Source organism: Oncorhynchus clarkii, chromosome 30 (genome assembly GCF_045791955.1).
Source record: "Oncorhynchus clarkii lewisi isolate Uvic-CL-2024 chromosome 30, UVic_Ocla_1.0, whole genome shotgun sequence".
NCBI lineage: Eukaryota > Metazoa > Chordata > Actinopteri > Salmoniformes > Salmonidae > Oncorhynchus > Oncorhynchus clarkii.
In genome coordinates this window covers 35,637,261-35,661,244 of record NC_092176.1, presented here as the reverse complement: position 1 = coordinate 35,661,244, position 23,984 = coordinate 35,637,261, and the positions used below count along the sequence as shown (strand labels likewise).

Below are 23,984 nucleotides of genomic sequence, written 5' to 3'. Positions count from 1 at the left end.
TCAACGATGATCATTGGAAACAGGATGCACCTGAGCTCAATTTCAAGTCTCATAGCAAAGTGTCTGAATACTTACAGTACCAGTCCAAAGTTTGGACACACCTACTCATTCAAGGGTTTTTCTTTATTTTTACTTTTTTCTACCTTGTAGAATAATAGTGAAGACATAACACATCATGTAGTAAGCCAAAAAGTGTTAAACAAATCAAAATCTTTTTCATATTTGAGATTCTTCAAAGTAGCCACCCTTTGTCTTGATGACAGCTTTGCACACTCTTGGCATTCTCTCAACCAGCTTCATGTGAAATGCTTTTCTAACAGTCTTGAAGGAGTTCCCACATATGCTGAGCACTTGTTGCCTGCTTTCCTTCACTCTGCGCTCCAACTCATCCCAAACCATCTCCATTGGGTTGAGGTCGGGTGATTGTGGAGGCCAGGTCATGTGATGCAGCATACTATATCCCTCTCCTTGGTCAAATAGCCCTTACACAGCCTGGAGGTGTGTTTTGGGTAATTGTCCTGTTTAAAAACAAGCGATAGTCCCACTAAGTGCAAACCAGATGGGATGGCGTATTGCTGCAGAATGCCGTGTTAGTTATGCTGGTTAAGTGTGTCTTGAATTCTAAATTAATCACTGACAATGTCACCAGCAAAGCTCCTCCACGCATCACACCTCCTCTTCCATGCTTCATGGTGGGAACCACACATGCGGAGGTCATTCGTTGACCTACTCTGCATTTCACAAAGACACAAATTTGGACTCATCAGACCAAATGACAGATTTCCAATAGTCTAATGTCCATTGCTTGTGTTTATTGGCCCACGGAAGTCTCTTCTTATTGGTGTCCTTTAGTAAGGGTTTCTTTGCAGCAATTCAACAATGAAGGCCTGATTCACAGAGTAGATTAGTCTACTCTGAACAGTTGATGTTGAGATGTGTCTGTTACTTGAACTCTGAAGCATTTATTTGGGCTGCAATTTCTGAGGCTGGTAAATCGAATGAACTTATCCTCCACAGCAGAGGGTCTTCCTTTCCTGTGGCGGTCCTCATGAGAGCCAGTTTCATCATAGCGCTTGATGGTTTTTGCGACTGCACTCAAAGAAACTTTTAAAGTTCTTGACATTTTCCGTATTGACTGACCTTCATGTCTTAAAGTAAAGATGGACTGTTGTTTCCCTTTGCTTATTTGAGCTTTTCTTGCCATTATATGGACTTGGTCTTTTAGCAATTAGGGCTGTCTTCTATATACCACCCCTACCTTGTCACAACATTAGTGACTACTAGCAAAGCTGTCATCAAGGCAAAGGGTGGCTACTTGGAAGAATCTCAAATATAACATATATTTGTTTAACCCTTTTTTGGTTACTACATTATTCCATATGTGTTATTTCATAGTTTTGATGAGCATTATTAGTAAAAAAAATAAAGAAGAACCCTTGAATGAGTAGGTGTGTCCAAACTTTTGGTTGATACTGTATTTAAATAAGATACTGTTTTCACTTTGTCATTATGAGGTATGGTGTAGATTGTTGAGGATTTTTATTTATTTAAAACATTTTAGAATAATGCTGTAACATAATTTTCTGGGGAAAAAGTCAAGGAGTCTGAATACTTTCCGAAGGCACTATATGACTGTTATTTTTTTGTGTTTGTTTTCACTTAATTTCAAAATGTCTCTGGTTCACACACATTAAGTGAATGTATGTGGGCAGCTTTATTGACACACATGTTCCACTACTACAGGTGATGTCAATGGATGAATACGACATGGTGGATCTGGAGCATGAAACACTGGTGTTGGCCGTGACCAGTACATTTGGCAACGGAGATCCACCCGAAAATGGAGAGGTAGGATTGGCCAGTACAGTGTGTTAGTTTGTGTGTGTACCTGCACGTGTGTGCATGCGTGCGGTTGAGTGTGTTTAACTGCGTGTGTGTGTTTGATTCCCACAGCAGTGTGCAGCGTGTACCATGTATATGTTGTTTAACCTGCAGGCGATAGACTATTGACCATCTTCCTGTTTGTGTAGAAATTTGGAGCTGCCTTGATGGAAATGAGACATCCTACATCCAACACAGAGGACAGAAAGTGAGTTCAACCATCTGGGCCCATTCAACCAGAGACTGCTGACTTGGACACATCCCAAATGGCACCCTATTCCCTATATAGTGCACTACTTTTGACCAGGGTTACATGGAGTGGGTAGTGTACTATATAAGGAATTAGGGAGCCATTTGGGATGTAATCATGGCTACAGTAAAGGTCACAGACATCCTCATACAGATGGACAGCATTACTCAACACTTGAGATGTTTTTTTGGGGGAGTGAGTGTACTATCTCCTGTCCTTATGCCCTTGAGTAACATACTTAACCCCTAAAATTGCTCCACAGATTCTGCACTGCGGCAGGTCTTGTACTCCTCCCTAAATGATGCGTTGTGTCTTGTCTGAAGTCGTTGGGAGGACAGCAGAAGAAAATATTTCTGTCTCTGCAATGGACTAGTGAAGTAGTATTATATACTGAGTGTACATGCTATCCCTGTATCTGCCTCTTTGTCAGGAGTTACAAGGTCCGTTTCAACAGCGTGTCGTCCTACTCAGACACCCGCAAATCCTCCAGCGACGAACCCGAGCCCAGGGTCAACTTCGAGAGCACCGGACCCCTCGCCAATGTCAGGTACAGTAAGCTAGCCCAACTTTATAATTGGCCGATGTGGGTTGAAGTGCAATCTGATTGTCAAAAAATATTGGTATGGTTAAATTCTAATATATTTTTCGCATTGTGCTGAAACAGATTTTAACAGGTTAAGAAAAACCGACAGACTTGTGAGTATAGATGATAGCCAAGCTACGACAGGGAGACAAAGCCCTGAAGAGAACCCAAAGACGTCTTGGACTGCTTATTAAACCTGGGTTTTGATGGCTGCACGGGGGTGGAAATGTCTCCTTTTTACTAACACAGACAGGGGCCATCTGGTGCAAGATAACATAGAAAACATCAGACGAAGTGATAACTCATTCCTTTATACTGCCTGTCTGTATAGTGTTCTAAGAGGACAGAGGGAGGAAGAAATAAGCTCTTTTGAGCAATTCCCTTGTATGGTTGTCTGAATTTAAACTCTGAGTGTGTGTGTGCCTGTGTGCATCTCTCTTTCACTCTTTCAATCTTTCACTCTTTCTTTCTCTCTCTCTCTCTCTCTCTCGCGCTCTCTCTCTCTCTCTCTCTCTCTCTCTCTCTCTCGCGCGCTCTCGCTCTCTCTCGCTCTCTCTCGCTCTCTCTCGCTCTCTTTCTCTCTCTCTTTTTCCAGGTTCTCAGTGTTTGGCCTTGGCTCCAGGGCATACCCACACTTCTGTGCTTTTGCCCACGCTGTGGACACGCTGTTCGAGGAGCTGGGGGGGGAGCGCATCCTACGCATGGGGGAGGGAGATGAGCTGTGTGGCCAGGAGGAGTCCTTCAGAAACTGGGCCAAGAAGGTTTTCAAGGTGGGGTGACTGGGGAGTCCTGGGCCAAGACAGTTTTCAAGGAGGTGTAACTGGGGAGTCCTGGGCCAAGAAGGTTTTCAAGGTGGGGTGACTGGGGAGTCCTGGGCCAAGACAGTTTTCAAGGAGGTGTAACTGGGGAGTCCTGGGCCAAGAAGGTTTTCTAGGTGGGGTGACTGGGGGGAGTCCTGTACCAAGAAAGTTTTCTATGTGGGGTGACTGGGGGGAGTCCTGTACCAAGAAGGTTTTCAAGGTCGGGTGACTGGGGGGAGTCCTGTACCAAGAAGGTTTTCTAGGTGGGGTGACTGGGGATGCCTGGGCCAAGAAGGTTTTCTAGGTGGGGTGACTGGGGGGAGTCCTTGTGGGGCACGGAACACACTCACTCACACGCATGAAGGCCTACACGTCCGCGTGCACACAGGCATGCACACACAGAAATCAGCTCTTTTGAGCAATTCCTTTGTATGGTTGTCTGAATGAAATCAAATCAATAGCGGTAATGGTCTTAATAATGGGCTCCACAGAACAATACTTTCGTCAGAGAAGTCTGGCACACCTGGTGTGATGTATGACGTGCCTACAGGTGTCTGCATGGTCTGTAGAGTTATGTTCAGTAGTAAATTAGGAACAACCCCCCACACTCTGACAGCCTGTGGATTCATGCCTTCTTTGTTGAGCTAATGTTTCAGGCAGCCAGACCTTGACAGTGGGGATGATGATCTTATGTTTATGTGCAGACCAGGAGGTTCATTTAGTGCATTATTCATCTTTATAAACCGCTCAAATTGCATCTGTAAAAAGCCTATCAGCTGTGAAAGATAGAGTTCCGAATGTGGTCTAAAATGTGCTGTTAAACAAGCAAAGCTTTGAATACCTGTCCTTATAAACGCCTGTGGTTGTGTCTGTTTGTCAAGGCTGCCTGTGATGTGTTCTGCATCGGTGATGTGAACATCGAAAAGGCACATGATTCTTTGATCAGTAACGATCGTAGCTGGAAGAAGAGCAGGTTCCGCCTCACATACACAGCTGAGGCCCCTGCCCTAACACAAGGTATAAAGGTTTCATTCAAAGCTCTGTCACACTTTAAACAAAACATAGCTTTAAAAAATATATATCATCTTATGAAGCCTTTATAAACCCTTTATAAGGCCTATGTACTTCATAAATCATTCATAAGCAAGTGTCATGATATTTAAAGGGTGGAAAAAGGAGTCTATGTATCTGATCAAAGTGAATTTGTTACAGTACAGTATAGAATAGCTCAAATGCTTTCATTTATGAACTTTTGTGAATGTGTCTTTCAACAGCATTATACAGCATCCACAAGAAGAAGGTCTATGGAGCCAAGATCATACAGAGTGAAAACCTCCAGAGTTCGACATCCAAGTGGGTATATTTTGTTCTCACAGTATTCTATAGCTAGCTCAATAAGTATGTTTTATGATTTTACTCTAGCCTCGCTTGATATGAGATGCTATAATCCCCAAACCCCCAAACACTAACCCTAAACTGTAACCCCAAACTGTAACCCCAAACTCTAACCCCAAACTCTAACCTCAAACTGTAACTACAAACTCTAACCCCAAACTCTAACCACAAAATGTACAATGTTTACAAACTCTAACCCCAAAACTCTAACCACAAAATGTACAATGTTTACAAACTCTAACCCCAAAACTCTAACCCCAAACTGTACAATGTTTACAAACTGTAACGACCAAATCTAACCCCAAACTCTAACCACAAACTGTACAATGTTTACAAACTCTAACCCCAAACTCTAACCCCAAACTCTAACCTCAAACTGTAACTACAAACTCTAACCCCAAACTCTAACCACAAAATGTACAATGTTTACAAACTCTAACCCCAAAACTCTAACCACAAACTGTACAATGTTTACAAACTCTAACCCCAAACTCTAACCCCAAACTCTAACCCCAAACACTCTACTCTAATCCCAAACTCTACCCCCAAACTCTACCCCCAAACTCTAGCCCCAAACTCTAACCCCAAACTCTAGCCCCAAACTCTAACCCAAAACTCTAATCCCAAACTCTAACTACAAACTGTAACTACAAACTCTAACCCCAAACTCTAACCCCAAACTGTAACTACACTCTAACCCCAAACTCTAACCACAAACTGTACAATGTTTACAAACTGTAACTACAAACTCTAACCCCAAACTCTAGCCACAAACTGTAACCCCAAACTCTAACCCCAAACACTAACCCTAAACTGTAACCCCAAACTTTAACCCCAAACTCTAACAACAAACTGTACATGTTTACAAACTGTAACTACAAACTATAACCCCAAACACTAACCCTAAACTCTAACCCTGAACTCTAATCCCAAACTCTACCCCCAAACTCTAGCCCCAAACTCTAACCCCAAACTCTAACCCCAAACTCTAACCCCAAACTCTGACCTCAAACTCTAGCCCCAAACTTTAACCCAAAACTCTAATCCCAAACTCTAACCCCAAACTGTAACTACACTCTAACCCCAAACTCTAACCACAAACTATACAATGTTTACAAACTCTAACCCCAAACTCTAACCCTAAACTCTAACCCCAAACTCTAACCCCAAACTCTAACCTCAAACTCTAGCCACACACTTTAACCCCAAACTCTAACCCCAAACTGTAATTATAAACTCTAACCCCAAACTCTAACCCTAAACTGTAACTACAAACTCTAACCCCAAACTGTAACTACAAACTCTAGCCACAAACTTTAACCCAAAACTTTAACCCAAAACTCTAACCCAAAACTCTAACCCAAAACTGTAATTACAAACTCTAACCCCAAACTGTAATTATAAACTCTAACCCCAAACTCTAACCCTAAACTGTAACTACAAAATCTAATCCCAAACTCTAACCCCAAACTGTAACCCCAAACTGTAACCCCAAACTCTAGCCACAAACTGTAACTACACTCTAACTCCAAACTCTAACCACAAACTGTACAATGTTTACAAACTCTAACCCCAAACTCTAACCCTAAACTCAAACCCCAAACTCTAACCCCAAACTTTAACCCAAAACTCTAACCCTAAACTCTAACCCCAAACTCTAGCCACAAACTTTAACCCAAAACTCTAACCCCAAACTCTAACCCCAAACTTTAATAACAAACTCTAACCCCAAACTCTAACCCTAAACTGTAACTACAAACTCTAACCCCAAACTGTAACTACAAACGCTAACCCCAAACTCTAACCCTAAACTGTAACTACAAACTCTAACCCCAAACTCTAACCTCAAACTCTAACCTCAAACTCTAGCCATAAACTTTAAGCCAAAACTTTAACCCAAAACTCTAACCCCAAACTCTAACCCAAAACCCTAACCCCAAACTCTAACCCCAAACTGTAATTACAAACTCTAACCCCAAACTCTAGCCACAAACTGTACACTGTTTACAAACTCTAACCCCAAACTCTAATCCCAAACTCTACCCCCAAACTCTAGTCCCAAACTCTAGCTCCAGAATTCTAGCCACAAACTCCAACTACAAACTCTAACCCCAAACTCTAGTCACAAACTATAACCACAAACTATAACTACAAACTATGACCCCAAACTCTAACCCCAAACCCCAAACTCTAGCCACAAACTTTAACCCCAAACTCTAACCCCAAACTGTAATTACAAACTCTAACCCCAAACTCTAACCCTAAACTGTAACTACAAACTCTAACCCCAAACTGTAACTACAAACTCTAGCCACAAACTTTAACCCAAAACTTTAACCCAAAACTTTAACCCCAAACTCTAACCCCAAACTGTAATTACAAACTCTAACCCCAAACTGTAATTATAAACTCTAACCCCAAACTCTAACCCTAAACTGTAACTACAAAATCTAATCCCAAACTCTAACCCCAAACTGTAACCCCAAACTGTAACCTCAAACTCTAGCCACAAACTTTAACCCAGAACTTTAACCCCAAACTCTAACCCAAAACTCTAACCCCAAACTCTAGCCACAAACTGTAACTACACTCTAACTCCAAACTCTAACCACAAACTGTACAATGTTTACAAACTCTAACCCCAAACTCTAGCCACAAACTTTAACCCAAAACTCTAACCCCAAACTCTAACCCTAAACTTTAATAACAAACTCTAACCCCAAACTCTAACCCTAAACTGTAACTACAAACTCTAACCCCAAACTGTAACTACAAACGCTAACCCCAAACTCTAACCCTAAACTGTAACTACAAACTCTAACCCCAAACTCTAACCTCAAACTCTAACCTCAAACTCTAGCCATAAACTTTAACCCAAAACTCTAACCCCAAACTCTAACCCCAAACTCTAACCCACAACTCTAACCCCAAACTCTAACCCCAAACTGTAATTACAAACTCTAACCCCAAACTCTAGCCACAAACTGTACACTGTTTACAAACTCTAACCCCACAACTCTAATCCCAAACTCTAATCCCAAACTCTACCCCCAAACTCTAGTCCCAAACTCTAGCTCCAGAATTCTAGCCACAAACTCTAACTACAAACTCTAACCCCAAACTCTAACCCCAAACTGTAACCACAAACTGTAACCCAAAACTCTAACCCCAAACTCTAGCCACAAACTCTAACCCCGAACTCTAGTCACAAACTGTAACCACAACTGTAACCACAAACTGTAACCACCAACTGTAACCACAGTTCTGAATCCCCTAGCAGTCGCTCCACCATATTTGTTAGACTCCACACAAATAACGAGGACAGACTGGCGTACCAGCCCGGCGACCATCTGGGCATCTTCCCTGGCAACCATGAGGACCTGATTACGGCCCTCATTGAGAAACTAGAGGACGGTCCACCTGTCAATCAAATCGTTAAGGTGGAGTTCCTGGAAGAGAGGAACACAGCACTGGGTTAGTAGAACTCTGTTATGTATATAACCTGTATTTAGGAAGCCCTCCATGCTCTTCATTCAATATTAGACAATAAAGAACAAAAAGAGTTTGATATTGGATATGCAGGTCTTATTAGGAGGATTTATGGTGGTTTACATTATGCACAGTGTACAGTATACTTGACTATTTAATGCTCAAATACTTAATTTTTTAAAAGCAGTGCTTAACATTTTACACTGGCATTCACAAGTCGTGTAGGCTACTCATACATCATGCTATTGTGGTGTTATATTATTGATGCACAAGAATAAATACTGAACTTGTTCTAAGGGGGTGGAAGGAAGCCTATCGGTTAAGAGCGTTAGGCCAACTGAAACGTCACTGGTTTGAATCCCAAAGCCAACTAGGTGAAGAAAAAAAACAACAGTTGATATGCCCTTGAGCAAGGCACTCAACCATAATTGCTCCTGTATGTCGCGCTTGATAAGAGTGTCCATCAAATGTACTTTTGTGCTTGTTTTCTCCATCTGAAGGTGTGATCAGTAACTGGCTGGAGGAACCTCGGTTCCCCCCTTGCACCATCTACCAGGCCTTCCAGTACTTCCTGGATATCACCACGCCCCCCAGCCCAGTCCTGCTACAGCAGTTTGCCTCCCTGGCCACTAACGACAAGCAGAGGAAGAAGCTAGAGACCCTCAGTAAGGTAATGAACGGTTCTAACCATATAGTCTGTATGTTTCACCATATGTACAGATGTAGGATCTTAATTTGACTCATATTGTCACAGCAAAATAATCCTGCAGCAACAGGATTTGAATGTCTAGTCCATAATGTTGTTTGATCGGTGGTTAGGCTATTAGCTGGCTAAAAGTAGACTACATGAAAAGTGCAATACTGTTAATATAACCGTGGGTTTTTGTGGGTTTTCAGTGAATTTATATAAATCACAAAGCAATAAAAGAGTGGTCAAATGAAGATCCTATGTACCTTATATCCTTGAGTGTTACTCAGTATGTTAAAAGGTCCACCAGTCGATCCTCCAGAGTCAAGGGGTCGCTTTTGCAATGTACTCCTACAATCTGCAATGTTCATTTGATCCCTCTGTTATCGCAGATCATTTTCCTGAACAGCAGAAAATGCTTTAAAAGGCTCCTAAAGTTTGTAATCAGAGTCATCATGCCCATAGGGGGGCACAGGGGCATGTGTCCCCTCATATTTGTCCTGTTTAAAAAATAAATAACAAATCTGTAATACTACAGGCTACCTAGCAATTTTATGAAGTTGGCTTTAGCCCAGATAGGTTCCCAATCTCCTAACCTTATAACTAGCTAGCAAGAGTAGCTAGCTTGTCTAATTATCTTAGCTGGAATGTCTGCTGGCAACGTTAGAATATAGAAAAGCAAGCAATAACTAAATGTACTGAATAAGACTCACATTCCTTTCAATATTTTACCCAGATTTTAGCACAGATGCAGAGAAGCAGACAACTCAAGAGGTATGCTTTAATATGCCGAAAAATGTACTTTAGATATATATATATATATATATATATATATATATATATATATATATATATATATATATATATATATATTTACATAGAATTAAGCATAATGATTATGGCTTTAGATTGCAGGAATAAGGTGTTTCAGGTATTTGAAAAATTCAAAATTCTCCAATAGCCCCCCCTCCAGACCACCCCAAGCCATCCTCACATACTTTGTGCCCCCTCAGATTTTTGGTGTGAATAATACTCCTGTTTGTAATTCCCAGTTTAAAATGTCAGACTTGACTTGATTGGCCCGAAAGAAAAATGTATCAACACCTACAAAAATGTAAATTAAAGCTAGAATCCTTAATTAAAACAATAACAAAGGGGTCACCCTGCTTCTGTTTTGGTAAAAAGCTGAGAGAGGGCCTGAAGAAATGTAACCACTCTCAACTTCATAGAGACGGGTATGGATGCGAGGACTGACTATCTATGATATCAAAATCATAGTGTTAACCATGGCCTATAGTCAATCTGTATTGCTGAAGTGTTAGAAATGTTAAGATATTTTCCTCATTTCCTATTGAACATTACCTTTACATTTCAATCACGCTGGAAAGCTGAATAACCCTTATACGGATTGAATAGAGCCTAATGATTTTAAGCTATACTGTGTTTACATTGTTACAAACATTGGAGTAAACAAGCTTATATTTTGGGTTCTGAAGTGGTTAGACAGTGAGCTCATGAGGCATTTATTTGTAAGGTCCCACAGTTGATAGTGCATGTCAGAGCAAAAAACCAAGCCATGAGGTTGAAGGAATTGTCCGTAGAGCTCTGAGGCAGGATTGCGTCGAGGCACAGATATGGGAAAGGGTACCAAAAAATGTCTGCAGCATTGAAGGTCCCCAAGAATAAAGTGGAAACCTTCCAGATGGACACCCATCTCTGCAGCACTCCACCAATCAGGCTTTTATGGTAGAGTGGCCAGATGGAAGCCACTCCTCAGTAAAAGGCACATGACAGCCCGCTTGGAGTTTGCTAAAAGGCCCCTAAAGACTCTCAGACCATGAGAAACAAGATTCTCTGGTCTGATGAAAACAAGATTGAACTCTTTGGCCTGAATGCCAAGCGTAACGTCTGGAGGAAACCTGGCACCATCCCTACAGTGAACCATGGTTGTGGCAGATTCATGCTGTGGGGATGTTTTTCAGTGGCAGGGACAGGGAGACTAGTCAGGATTGAGGGAAAGATGAACGGAGGGAAGTACAGAGAGATCCATGATGACAACCTGCTCCAGAGCGCTCAGGATCTCAGACTGGGACGAAGATTAACCTTTCAACAAGAGATCAATCCAATGTCTCTTAATGTCCTTGAGCGGCCCAGCCAGAGTCCGGACTTGAACATCTCTGGAGAGACCAGAAAATAGCTGTGCAGAAATGCTCCCCATCCAACCTGACAGAGCTTGAGAGGATATGCAGAGAAGAATGGGAGAAACTCCCTAAATACATGTGTGCCAAGCTTGTAGCGCCACACCCAAGAAGACTCGAGGCTGTAATTGCTGCCTAAGGCGCTTCAACAAAGTATTGAGTAAAGGGTCTGAATAGTTTTTTAAAAACTGTTATTGTTTTGTCATTATGGAGTAGATTGTGTGTGGATGTACCTGCTGTGGGAAACTGGTCAAATTAGACACTTCAGTTTTATCTGAAGAAATTCAGTGCTAGGAAGACCCTGGTACATTGCATTTTTGTAGGTCCATTGTGATTTTATGTTTAATAATGCATAGATTCCACAGGACAGAATAACACAACATGTTTATATTTGAAGTAGCAGACACTTTTAACTCGAAGTGACTTACTGTACAGTGAGTGCATTTCACTATGTGTGACCCCAGTGGGAATTGAACCCACAACTTTGGTATTGGTAGCACTGTGCTTTAACCAACCCATGACTCTGGTGTTACCAGCACTATACTTTAACCAACCCATGACTCTGTTGTTACTAGCACTATACTTTAACCAACCCATGACTCTGTTGTTACTAGCACTATGCTTTAACCAACCCATGACTCTGGTGTTACCGGCACTATGCTTTAATCAACCCATGACTCTGTTGTTACTAGCACTATGCTTTAACCAACCCATTACTCTGGTGTTACCGGCACTATGCTTTAACCAACCCATGACTCTGGTGTTACTAGCACTATACTTTAACCAACCCATGACTCTGGTGTTACTAGCACTATGCTTTAACCAACCCATGACTCTGGTGTTACCAGCACTTAGCTTTAACCAACCCATGACTCTGGTGTTACCAGCACTATGCTTTAACCAACCCAAGACTCTGGTGTTACTAGCACTATGCTTTAACCAACCCATGACTCTGGTGTTACCAGCACTATACTTTAACCAACCCATGACTCTGTTGTTACTAGCACTATACTTTAACCAACCCATGACTCTGGTGTTACTAGCACTATACTTTAACCAACCCATGACTCTGTTGTTACTAGCACTATGCTTTAACCAACCCATGACTCTGGTGTTACTAGCACTATACTTTAACCAACCCATGACTCTGGTGTTACCAGCACTATGCTTTAACCAACCCATGGCTCTGGTGTTACCAGCACTATGCTTTAACCAACCCATGGCTCTGGTGTTACCAGCACTATGCTTTAACCAACCCATGACTCTGGTGTTACCAGCACTATGCTTTAACCAACCCATGACTCTGGTGTTACTAGCACTATGCTTTAACCAACCCATGACTCTGGTGTTACTAGCACTATGCTTTAACCAACTGAGCCACAAAGGACTGCTGAGGTAATTAATTTGATTAGTATTCATTAGATCCTTCAAGCGTTTTCATTATGCCTTTTGTCACAGACAGTGAGCACAGTAAACAGAGGTACAAATACTTGTTGGGAAGGTGGAAATAAAAGCATCATCTTGGTTTTTACATCTTGCTTTATTGTCTTGCGAATTCTTCAACGCCAAAATGTAAACTTTTTGAATGTCTCCCTGTTGAATGCGTTCTTCTTGTCAACACAGTAGCTGTGAATTTCCACTTTATCGCAAATGGAGGCACCCTGTGCTCAAGGCACAATTGACCCGTGTATTCAATATGTTTACCACAAAAAGACATGAATGCCTTCCTCTACGTGATTGAAAACCATTTTGAAGCACTTTGCGCTTGTTGAAAATAACCTTAGAGTAGACAAGTTTTAGCTTGCACAGACGCCATAGAATTTAAGCCCTGCGCCCGGTAACCCTCAGACACATTTTCTCCCCATACAGAGACTCCCACAGTTCAAAAACGTCAATTTTGGTGAATGTCTTAAAACATTATGTTGGTCAGGCCAGGTGAGTGAGTGCCTCACTCTTTGTGGTTCAACTCACTCTAAAAAAACTAAAGAGGAAAAAAAGAGAAACATTGAAATAAAAAACAGACATCAAGCCACAGTGGGATCTTCAGCTACCTGCTATCCTTGCTATTTTTCTTCGTCCCAGTTGACCTGCGTGACTCCCAGTGTCTGTGGCTTACACAAGGTACTCAGGCTCCGGCTGTTCTTCAACCTGCATTGTTGGTTAAGGGCTTGTCAGTAAGCATTTCACTGTAAGGTCTACACCTGTTCTATTTGGCGCATGTGACAAATAACATTTCATTTGATTTGAAGTTTAGATAATGACTGAAGCCGGAAAGCCCAAAATATGTCAAAAGTCAATCATACATAATGTCATCATCACATCAGGAGATTGTTGTGAGTTGTCTGACTGAAATATGTGTCTCACCTCTTATCTTCTCCACCAGGTGGGGAGTTGGAGAAACAATCATAATAACTCATTTTCTCTGAAGCAATACATTTTCTTTAGCATGGCTCCTTATATATTGAATGCACATTACATTAACATGCCTCTTCTTCACCTCTCTCCTTTCCTTTCATACTTCTCTCCTCTCCTCCTCCTCTCCTTTCCTACTCTCCTCTCCAACTCCTCTCCTCAACCTCTCTACTCTCCTCTCCTTTTCTACTCCTCTCCTCCACCTTTCTCCTCTCCTCCACCTCTCTCCCCTACTTTCCTTTCCTATTTCTCTCTTCTCCTTTTCTACTCCTCTCCTCCAACTTTCTCCTCTCCTACTCCTCTCCTACACCTCTCTCCCCTCCTTTCCTTTCCTATTTCTCTCTTCTCCTTTTCTACTCCTCTCCCTACTCCTCTCCTTTTCTACTCCTCTCCTACTCCTCTCCTACCTCTCTCCCCTCCTTTCCTTTCCTATTTCTCTCTTCTCCTTTTCTACTCCTCTCCTCCAACTTTCTCCTCTCCTACTCCTCTCCTCCACCTCTCTCCCGCCTTTCCTTTACTATTTCTCTCCTCTCCTTTCCTACTCTTCTCCTCTACCTCTCTCCTTTTCCACTCCTCTCCTCCATCTCTCTCCTCTCCACCTCTCTCCTCTCCTTTCCTACTCCTCTCCTCTCAGGGCTTGCAGGAGTATGAGAAGTGGAAGTGGTATAACAACCCAACCATGGTGGAGGTGTTGGATGAGTTTCCCTCCATCCAAATGCCCTCTACCCTGCTGTTAACCCAGCTACCCCTGCTCCAGCCCAGATACTATTCTATCAGCTCCTCACCAGACGTCCACCCAGGGGAGATTCACCTCACCGTAGCCGTAGTGTCATACAAAACCAGGGGTAAGGGCTGGGCACTAGACTGTGTTGGGTTTACGGGAGCAGGATGAAGTTCCCTCATAGACACTGATCTAGTCAGTTTTACATGTTCCTAGTCTTTTCAGCGTGGTTATGGCATGAGGCTCTACAACACTAGAGGTAAGGGCTGTCGCTAGGTTACGTGGTGTTTACAAGTGTAAAGTTACCCCTAGACACTAATCTCAGGTTATTTCCCCTACATATGGTAAAGGTTATTATTTGTCAGAGATGCATTATAAATATGATGTGATGTGTGTGAAGCTGAGTAGAGGTGGAGAGAGGTGGAGGAGAGGAGTTGGAGAGTAGGAAAGGAGAGGAGGAGAGGAGACAAATGCCCTTAGCCCTGGGAACTGCATTATGTGTCCTCTTCTTCAGTGTTAGTTTGGAGAGGAGGAGGTATGCCGGTGAAGTGGATGATGGGTAATTATCTCATTTCAGATGGAGAGGGCCCGATCCACCATGGAGTATGTTCATCATGGCTCAACAGAATAGAGGCAGAAGAAATGGTCCCCTGTTTTGTCAGAGGGTATAACATTGTACTTCTTTTTGTGTTTGTGTGTTGTTGTTGCATGATTGCTTTACTCTTATGGAATGAATAATGTCATTTTCTATGATTGTAAGTGGTGGTTTGGACTATAACAAACGTCAACATTGATTGTTATATGGTGTGTAATTCATATGTGCTGACTCAGCTCTATGTCAGTGCAGGTCACAACACTGCACATGATTATACCATATGATTCATATCCAACATTGACTCATATATGGTGTACTCTACAATCATTGACTAAAATGGTTGTTTCTTCTGTTACTTTTTAATTTCTGATAACTAGAATCCAAAAATTTTTCTTAATCAGAAATGACAATTGAAGGCTCACCGTAAAACATTTAAAATAATAAATGTACCAAATGATTGTAGAACATAAAGGCTACGAATCAAGACATTTTAAGATTAAGAAAAATGCTTTGATTCTAGTTGATTCTAGTTATTAGAAATGAAAATGTATTGATTCGCAGCCTTTATGGTGCGTTCTACAATCATTTGGTACATGTATTATTTTAAATGTTTTATGGTATGCCTTCAATTGTCATTTCTGATGGAAAAGATGCTTTAAATCTAGTGCTCTTAATTAAAAATGTCTTGATCAAATGTCTGATTCTAGTGCGCCTACGTTCCGATTGCCAAAGGACCACAGAGCTCCGTGTATCCTAGTCGGTCCAGGCACTGGGATCGCCCCCTTCAGAAGCTTCTGGGAACAGAAACTATTTGACTACGAACACAAGGGTTTGTGTACAAAAAAGGAAAAGCATTCACACACTTGATCCTAATTCTTGCATGTGGGAATTATTCGATAATGACTTTTAATAAAAATGTCAAATTAACCACACACTGTGCAGCCAGTATCACTTGTGCTTATTCAACATTACAGACATAACTTCATAAATAAACACTGTAGTCTTTAGATGACTCTAAAACATGTATAGTTCAGTGAAAAGTGAAGTAATGTGTTGTTTGTTTCCGTAGGGATCAAATCCTGCCCCATGATCCTGGTGTTTGGATGTCGTCAGTCCCAGATAGACCACATCTACAAGGAGGAGACAATCCAGGCTAAGAACAAGGACGTGTTCAAAGAGCTGTACACAGCCTACTCCAGAGAGCCTGGCAGACCTAAGGTACTGTTAACCTTAGTCCCATTTTGAGTTCAAACGTGACAATGTGTCTTTGGCCGTAAAGACACAGCAACATAGACAGAGGCCATGTGGGAGATAAGAAAGTAGATTTCTAAATAAAACGTATGGATATCTCTATCCCTGTGTTTGTCTTTTCGCTTGATGCCACATGGGGCTGCTGAGGGGCTCATAATGATGTCTGGGAACGGAGTAGATGGAATGGAATAAAACACCTGGAAACCATGTGGTTGATGTATTTGATATCATTCCACCAACTCCGCTCCAGTCATTACCCCGAGCCTGTTCCCCCCAATTAAGGTGCCACCTTCCTCCTGTGCTTGACTCCCACTGTTACGTTCTTCCGGTTGTAAAATACTGTCCTCACAAACGCCACCATGTATGTAGGATTCTAAACAAACCCAATCCACCATCACTACAATCTGTTTGTTGCCTTCCACTCTCTTTGACCCTGTAGTTCTCTCTACAATCTGTTTGTTGCTTTCCACTCTCTTTGACCCTGTAGTTCTCTCTACAATCTGTTTGTTGCCTCCCACTCTCTTTGACCCTGTAGTTCTCTCCATCTGATTGATTAAATCCCTCTTTCTCCTGTCGCTCTCTGACACAGACATATGTGCAGGATGTGCTTTGTGAGCAGCTGTCCGAGACTGTGTACCAGTGCCTGAAGGAAGAGGGAGGACACATCTACGTGTGTGGGGACGTCGGTATGGCCGGGGACGTCCTCAAGACCGTCCAGCAGATCATCAAACTGCAGGGAAACATGACGCTGGAGGACGCTGGGTTCTACATCAGCAAACTCAGAGTATGACAATAGGCTTCGCTATCCTGAACACTAAACTAACTAACTAAGTAATCTAGCTGACTGACTGAACGACTGACTGACTGTCTGAAACATAAAGTACAGAGTAAATGTAAGTCATGTGATTTGGACATTGGCAGATTACACCTTCTTATGGACGGTTTTCAGAATATGACAGACACATTCAGACACGTTCAGGATTTGTTTGGTGGGATTCAAATAAGGTTGTTACATTACCGACTCAAAGAAAGAGAAACCAGAAACGCACGTTTCAAAGAATTGAATAAGTAAAATGGGTAAAGACCACCAGACAACCAACTGTACAGACTATCAATACTGTACATGAAAGACTGGAATCGAAGATCCACATGAGCAGAATGGCTGGATCACTATTGACTTAACAGAAGAGGGGTATATAATCAAACTAATTTTTAAATGATAATGATCAACTAAGAAACGGTTTTATCCAAGCTCTGGCTATTGAAAACATGTTTCAAGACAATGCTGGACCGTACTGTACATTGCACTGCACTGTATCTGTCTTTCCCCTCTGTCCCCACCGATCCCACTGTATCTGTCTTTCCCCTCTGTCCCCACCGATCCCACTGTATCCATCTTTCCCCTCTGTCCCCACCGATCCCACTGTATCTGTCTTTCCTCTCTGTCCCCACCGATCCCACTGTATCTGTCTTTCCTCTCTGTCCCCACCGATCCCACTGTATCTGTCTTTCCTCTCTGTCCCCACCGATCCCACTGTATCTGTCTTTCCTCTCTGTCCCCACCGATGTATCCACTGTCCCCACCGATCCCACTGTATCTGTCTTTCCCCTCTGTCCATCTTTCCTCTCTGTCCCCACCGATCCCACTGTATCTGTCTTTCCTCTCTGTCCCCACCGATCCCACTGTATCCATCTTTCCTCTCTGTCCCCACCGATCCCACTGTATCCATCTTTCCTCTCTGTCCCCACCGATCCCACTGTATCCATCTTTCCCCTCTGTCCCCACCGATCCCACTGTATCTGTCTTTCCTCTCTGTCCCCACCGATCCCACTGTATCTGTCTTTCCCCTCTGTCCCCACCGATCCCACTGTATCTGTCTTTCCCCTCTGTCCCCACCGATCCCACTGTATCCATCTTTCCCCTCTGTCCCCACCGATCCCACTGTATCCATCTTTCCTCTCTGTCCCCACCGATCCCACTGTATCTGTCTTTCCTCTCTGTCCCCACCGATCCCACTGTATCTGTCTTTCCTCTCTGTCCCCACCGATCCCACTGTATCCATCTTTCCTCTCTGTCCCCACCGATCCCACTGTATCCATCTTTCCTCTCTGTCCCCACCGATCCCACTGTATCCATCTTTCCTCTCTGTCCCCACCGATCCCACTGTATCCATCTTTCCCCTCTGTCCCCACCGATCCCACTGTATCCATCTTTCCTCTCTGTCCCCACCGATCCCACTGTATCCATCTTTCCCCTCTGTCCCCACCGATCCCACTGTATCCATCTTTCCTCTCTGTCCCCACCGATCCCACTGTATCCATCTTTCCTCTCTGTCCCCACCGATCCCACTGTATCCATCTTTCCCCTCTGTCCCCACCGATCCCACTGTATCCCCACCGATCTTATCCATCCTCTCTGTCCCCACCGATCCCACTGTATCCATCTTTCCTCTCTGTCCCCACTGATCCCACTGTATCTGTCTTTCCTCTCTGTCCCCACCGATCTGTATCCCCATCTGTCTTTCCCCTCTGTCCCCACCGATCCCACTGTCCCTGTCCCCACCGATCCCACTGTATCCATCTTTCCTCTCTGTCCCCACCGATCCCACTGTATCCATCTTTCCTCTCTGTCCCCACCGATCCCACTGTATCCATCTTTCCTCTCTGTCCCCACCGATCCCACTGTATCCATCTTTCCTCTCTGTCCCCACCGATCCCACTGTATCCATCTTTCCTCTCTGTCCCCACCGATCTTACTGTATCCATCTTTCCCCTCTGTCCCCACCGATCCTGTCCCCACCGATCCCACTTCCCCACCGATCCCACTGTATCCGTCTTTCCCCTCTGTCCCCACCGATCCCACTGTATCTATTTGATCTTCCTGTACTCATCTAACCTCACTTCTTCTATGGCGTAATCCTGTGGCCATTTTATTACACACACGCCTTATCTTGTCTCCTCGCAGGACGAAAACCGCTATCACGAGGACATCTTCGGTGTCACGCTGCGAACGTACGAGGTCACCAACCGGCTGCGTTCGGAATCCATCGCCTACATTGAGGAAAGCAAAAAGGACTCTGACGAGTGAGTCTTGAGTTTACCCCCACAACTTTCACTGTGTTCCCCTGTTGTTCTTTCACAGCCACCAACTGTCCCCGGGACATCTCTGCTGTTTTTACATACTGCGCCATACTGGTGGGAGGGACCTGCAGGCTGTAGATACACTGGAGATGCAGTCTCTGGTCTGGTTTATGACTGTTTTCAAAATGCAGAATGGGTAACCATAGAAACCAGTTTAAAAGGGATCCAACTCAACCAACCGGATCACAGTGTATACAAGTGGCTCTGTTGTGTTTTCCGTTCACTCCGTATATTTATAATTCCATTCCATTGTTTCGTTAAGGGGCAATCTTACATTGGTACAGTCATTTTTTGCACTATTAAATGAATGAAATACACCCATTGACTTGTAGAATATAACTTAAAAATGCCTCGAGCTTAGTTCCACTGTCGTATCCCATCAGAACCCCAAATACAAGCTTGTTTTACTCCATCGTTTGTAAACAATGTAATTGTAAGCAAACACTGTTTAGCCTCAAAACATGGTTCAAACCATCATTTTTATATCATGGATGGGCAGTCCTTGCTCTGTCTAGGAATTTAAAGTGGTTACATTTCTCTAGCCCCATCCCTCTGCTTTTGACCGAAACAGTGGAGGGTGGCATTTTGTTGTTGTTTGAACTGCGGATTGCGCCTTAAGATAATAGCCTCCTTTTTATACATTTGTCATATGAATTAAGAAATACGTCTGGTTTGCACAATGCCTCATTAAAAATCGGCATAGTAATGTATGTGATCAAAGGCCTTGTTACAGAGTGAGCTGGATGAGTAACGCCTCTGTCTGTCTCTCTCTTCCTTCTCCTCCTCTCTGTCAGGGTGTTCTGCTCGTAGAACCGTAAGTGGGGTTCTGGAGCTTTCTGATGTGGACCAATCAGAAGGGCCGTACGCCGCAGGGGGGGCGGGGAAACGAGTGACAGACACTACAGCTGCAGCTGATCGAGAATACTGTGCCAAGTTTTGTACTGTAAAAAATGTTTGTTCTTTTTATATACCAGTTCAGCTTCATCATGGTCTCTGCAATTAGTCTGTAGCAAGGTTGGAAATATTTAGTTTTTTTAGAATTTTGAGATGCGTTTTTTTGTTTATTCCAAAATGGATTACTTTCTGATTTCATTATGCATATTAATGTGTACCTAGTATTATACCAGCGTCTTTGTTGATGCATGAGCAAGATGAGAATATTGGTACATAAATATACTGTTAGCTATTTAATGTTAGAATCAAACCCTTTTGCTAAAGTTTTATATTTGCAGGACTACTTATGGTGAACAAGGTCACAATGCTTTGATTGGAGATTCAGCCTAAGTTCCATTCCCAACCAACTGAATCTAATGCATTTCAACATATACTGCACAAGGCTGAAATGTTGTCAGTCTGAGCTGGTCTACCCTGTTTTAGTGTGTATTCTTTTTATTGAGAGCGAGAGAAAGAAAAAAATACATAAATGGGTGCAGTGAAGAACTATGAACCAGATTTTCTTGACAGTCCATCAAAATACATTTGTTTCTCTGTCTCTCCGCCTGGCTGTCAGAGCAGCAGCGTTTTCTCCCTATTTTGTGGTCTTGTTGGATTTCCAACAGGAACTGCATTCAAATGTGGACGAAAGCCATTGCAATGTTTGAAATGTCATCCCGTGGGAGAGCCTATGCATGTGTATCTTCTGAATACATTCATAGCCAATATTTAACAATTACACACAAAAACCAATGCTTATAATCTAGAGGGCTCTGCATCTTCTAAATGGTATACAATATTATCAAGGGGGGAAAAAAAATGTATGGCACATATCTCTGGCTGCCTTCCTATTTATTCGCTAAGACCAAATACTGAGGTATAGGGGTGCTGTCTGATAGCTTTGAAATAACTTCATATACTGTATGGTACATATTTCCAGTGGTAACTGAGTGAGGAAAGGAGTCATGATTTTAAGTGAATCAAGAGGTTGGGTTGCTTTACTTTGCTTGCTGTCCTTGACCAACCATTACCAGAGACGGAAAAGGAAGTGAGACATACAACTCACTTTACAACTCATTTTTTCTGGTTCTTATACGGTCAATGAACTGCTAATTCATTGGTGCCTATGGGAGAGCCACCACTTAATCAGACCGTTACTGTGAAAGAAAAATGATATGATAAATGGCCTAAGTGGGACATCTTCATTTAACCATGTAACCAGAGTTAGATATGTCTACATGTACAGTAACTATCAATGTAGAGGAACCCATGTTTGTGCATAGTGTCTTTCTTATCCCCATGTTATCAGATCTGGAATAAATAGCAGGAATCTCAAATGGGAGAAATTTTGAATAGCGGATCTTGAATAGCTAGTTTGGAGCGATTAACCGACCTTTCCAATTTTGCGGGGTTATTAAACAACTAATTGACCGATGTCTGTTTAATTACTTGAATTCCATTTAGTTTTGTTTGTTTTGTGAGCCCACCACGCCAATTCAAAACTTTCACAAGAGAAATCTGAGAAATCAAGTCAAGAACTACACTGAACAAAAATATAAATGCAACATGTTAAGTGTTGATCCCATGAGCTGACATTAAAGATCCCAGAAATGTTCCACACTCACAAAATGCTTATTTCTCTCACATGTTGTGCACACATTTGTTTACATCCCTGTTGGTGAGCGTCTCTCCTTTGCCAAGATAATAATTCTCTCTCTCTCTCTCTCTCTCTCTCTCTCTCTCTCTCATTGCATTTTAAAGATCAAGAAATGAATAATTAGATCATTGCTTTTTGGTTGTTGTCATGGCAATCCAACTAAGTCGAGTTTACTTCATTGTAAAAGAAGGTTGAGGATGATATTTTAATAAAAATTAAATGTATGATATTAATCCTTTGTCAAAGTACTGTGTTTACCTTAATTTTCCCACTTTAGGCAAAAGGTAATTAAACAGCCTTTTCAATGAGCATTATGTGAAGGCCATTTAGCAGGGCTGATCTGAGTAATCCTGTTTACATTCTAAACCTGTCATTGACATTTGGTTGTGATAAAGAAAATATTTCCAAAGGTCACCAACTCTGCAGTTACTTGTGTTTTTTCTTTTCTTTCTTCCTTTTATTTCTTAGCTTCTTGTGCTTGCCTGCTCTCTTTCTTTAGCGTTTCCTTTGTTTGCAAATTAAAATGACCGCAAGCATGATTGAAACGTAATGGATTTCTGTTATCTGAGTCTCTCTGCTACTTACTGGCGCATATAGATTAAGCTTTTAACGGAAAACATTCTGTTTTTATTTGGGGAGAATTAGGCGACTCTGTTCATTGTTCCTATTGCTGAATGTCTTTGTTCCTCCCAAGAACTACAAGTACTTTTGCTTTTTGTTTTTAAGCGTCTTTGAGATTATTTGTAAAATAAAGCGCTATATAAAATGAATATTATAAAATAATGAATAAATATTATTATTATTTGTTTACTTAGGTTTTTGGGGGATTTGGAATGAGGGCCGCTAAAACTCTGTGATGTAAAATGTGCAACAACAAAAAAATATACAGTACCAGTCATAAGTTTGGACACACCTACTCATTCTAGGGTTTTTGTATTTTTACTGTTTTCTACATTGAAGAATAGTGAAAACTATGATATAACACATATGGAATATATATACAGTGCCTTGCGAAAGTATTCGGCCCCCTTGAACTTTGTGACCTTTTGCCACATTTCAGGCTTCAAACATAAAGATATAAAACTGTATTTTTTTGTGAAGAATCAACAACAAGTGGGACACAATCATGAAGTGGAACGACATTTATTGGATATTTCAAACTTTAACAAATCAAAAACTGAAAAATTGGGCGTGCAAAATTATTCAGCCCCCTTAAGTTAATACTTTGTAGCGCCACCTTTTGCTGCGATTACAGCTGTAAGTCGCTTGGGGTATGTCTCTATCAGTTTTGCACATCGAGAGACTGACATTTTTTCCCATTCCTCCTTGCAAAACAGCTCGAGCTCAGTGAGGTTGGATGGAGAGCATTTGTGAACAGCAGTTTTCAGTTCTTTCCACAGATTCTCGATTGGATTCAGGTCTGGACTTTGACTTGGCCATTCTAACACCTGGATATGTTTATTTTTGAACCATTCCATTGTAGATTTTGCTTTATGTTTTGGATCATTGTCTTGTTGGAAGACAAATCTCCGTCCCAGTCTCTGGTCTTTTGCAGACTCCATCAGGTTTTCTTCCAGAATGGTCCTGTATTTGGCTCCATCCATCTTCCCATCAATTTAACCATCTTCCCTGTCCCTGCTGAAGAAAAGCAGGCCCAAACCATGATGCTGCCACCACCATGTTTGACAGTGGGGATGGTGTGTTCAGCTGTGTTGCTTTTACGCCAAACATAACGTTTTGCATTATTGCCAAAAAGTTCAATTTTGGTTTCATCTGACCAGAGCACCTTCTTCCACATGTTTGGTGTGTCTCCCAGGTGGCTTGTGGCAAACTTTAAACAACACTTTTTATGGATATCTTTAAGAAATGGCTTTCTTGCCACTCTTCCATAAAGGCCAGATTTGTGCAATATACGACTGATTGTTGTCCTATGGACAGAGTCTCCCACCTAAGCTGTAGATCTCTGCAGTTCATCCAGAGTGATCATGGG

The 23,984-nt window shown here is 42.2% G+C and overlaps 1 protein-coding gene across 1 annotated transcript in view; it reads left to right on the top strand.

Moving 5' to 3' along the window:
* LOC139389390 (nitric oxide synthase 1-like) overlaps positions 1-20,258 on the top strand; it is a 78,434-nt gene extending 58,176 nt beyond the window's left edge. The window contains exons 14-28 of the mRNA XM_071136111.1: positions 1,744-1,848; positions 2,031-2,089; positions 2,562-2,678; positions 3,310-3,484; positions 4,396-4,531; positions 4,789-4,867; positions 8,190-8,383; positions 8,899-9,068; positions 14,331-14,541; positions 14,995-15,082; positions 15,720-15,841; positions 16,082-16,230; positions 16,853-17,047; positions 19,229-19,347; positions 20,199-20,258. Of these exons, the coding sequence (XP_070992212.1) occupies positions 1,744-1,848; positions 2,031-2,089; positions 2,562-2,678; positions 3,310-3,484; positions 4,396-4,531; positions 4,789-4,867; positions 8,190-8,383; positions 8,899-9,068; positions 14,331-14,541; positions 14,995-15,082; positions 15,720-15,841; positions 16,082-16,230; positions 16,853-17,047; positions 19,229-19,347; positions 20,199-20,214 (1,935 nt within the window). The 3' untranslated portion in view covers positions 20,215-20,258. The remainder of the gene's footprint in view (positions 1-1,743; positions 1,849-2,030; positions 2,090-2,561; positions 2,679-3,309; positions 3,485-4,395; positions 4,532-4,788; positions 4,868-8,189; positions 8,384-8,898; positions 9,069-14,330; positions 14,542-14,994; positions 15,083-15,719; positions 15,842-16,081; positions 16,231-16,852; positions 17,048-19,228; positions 19,348-20,198) is intronic.
* The last annotated feature ends 3,726 nt before the right edge of the window (positions 20,259-23,984 follow it).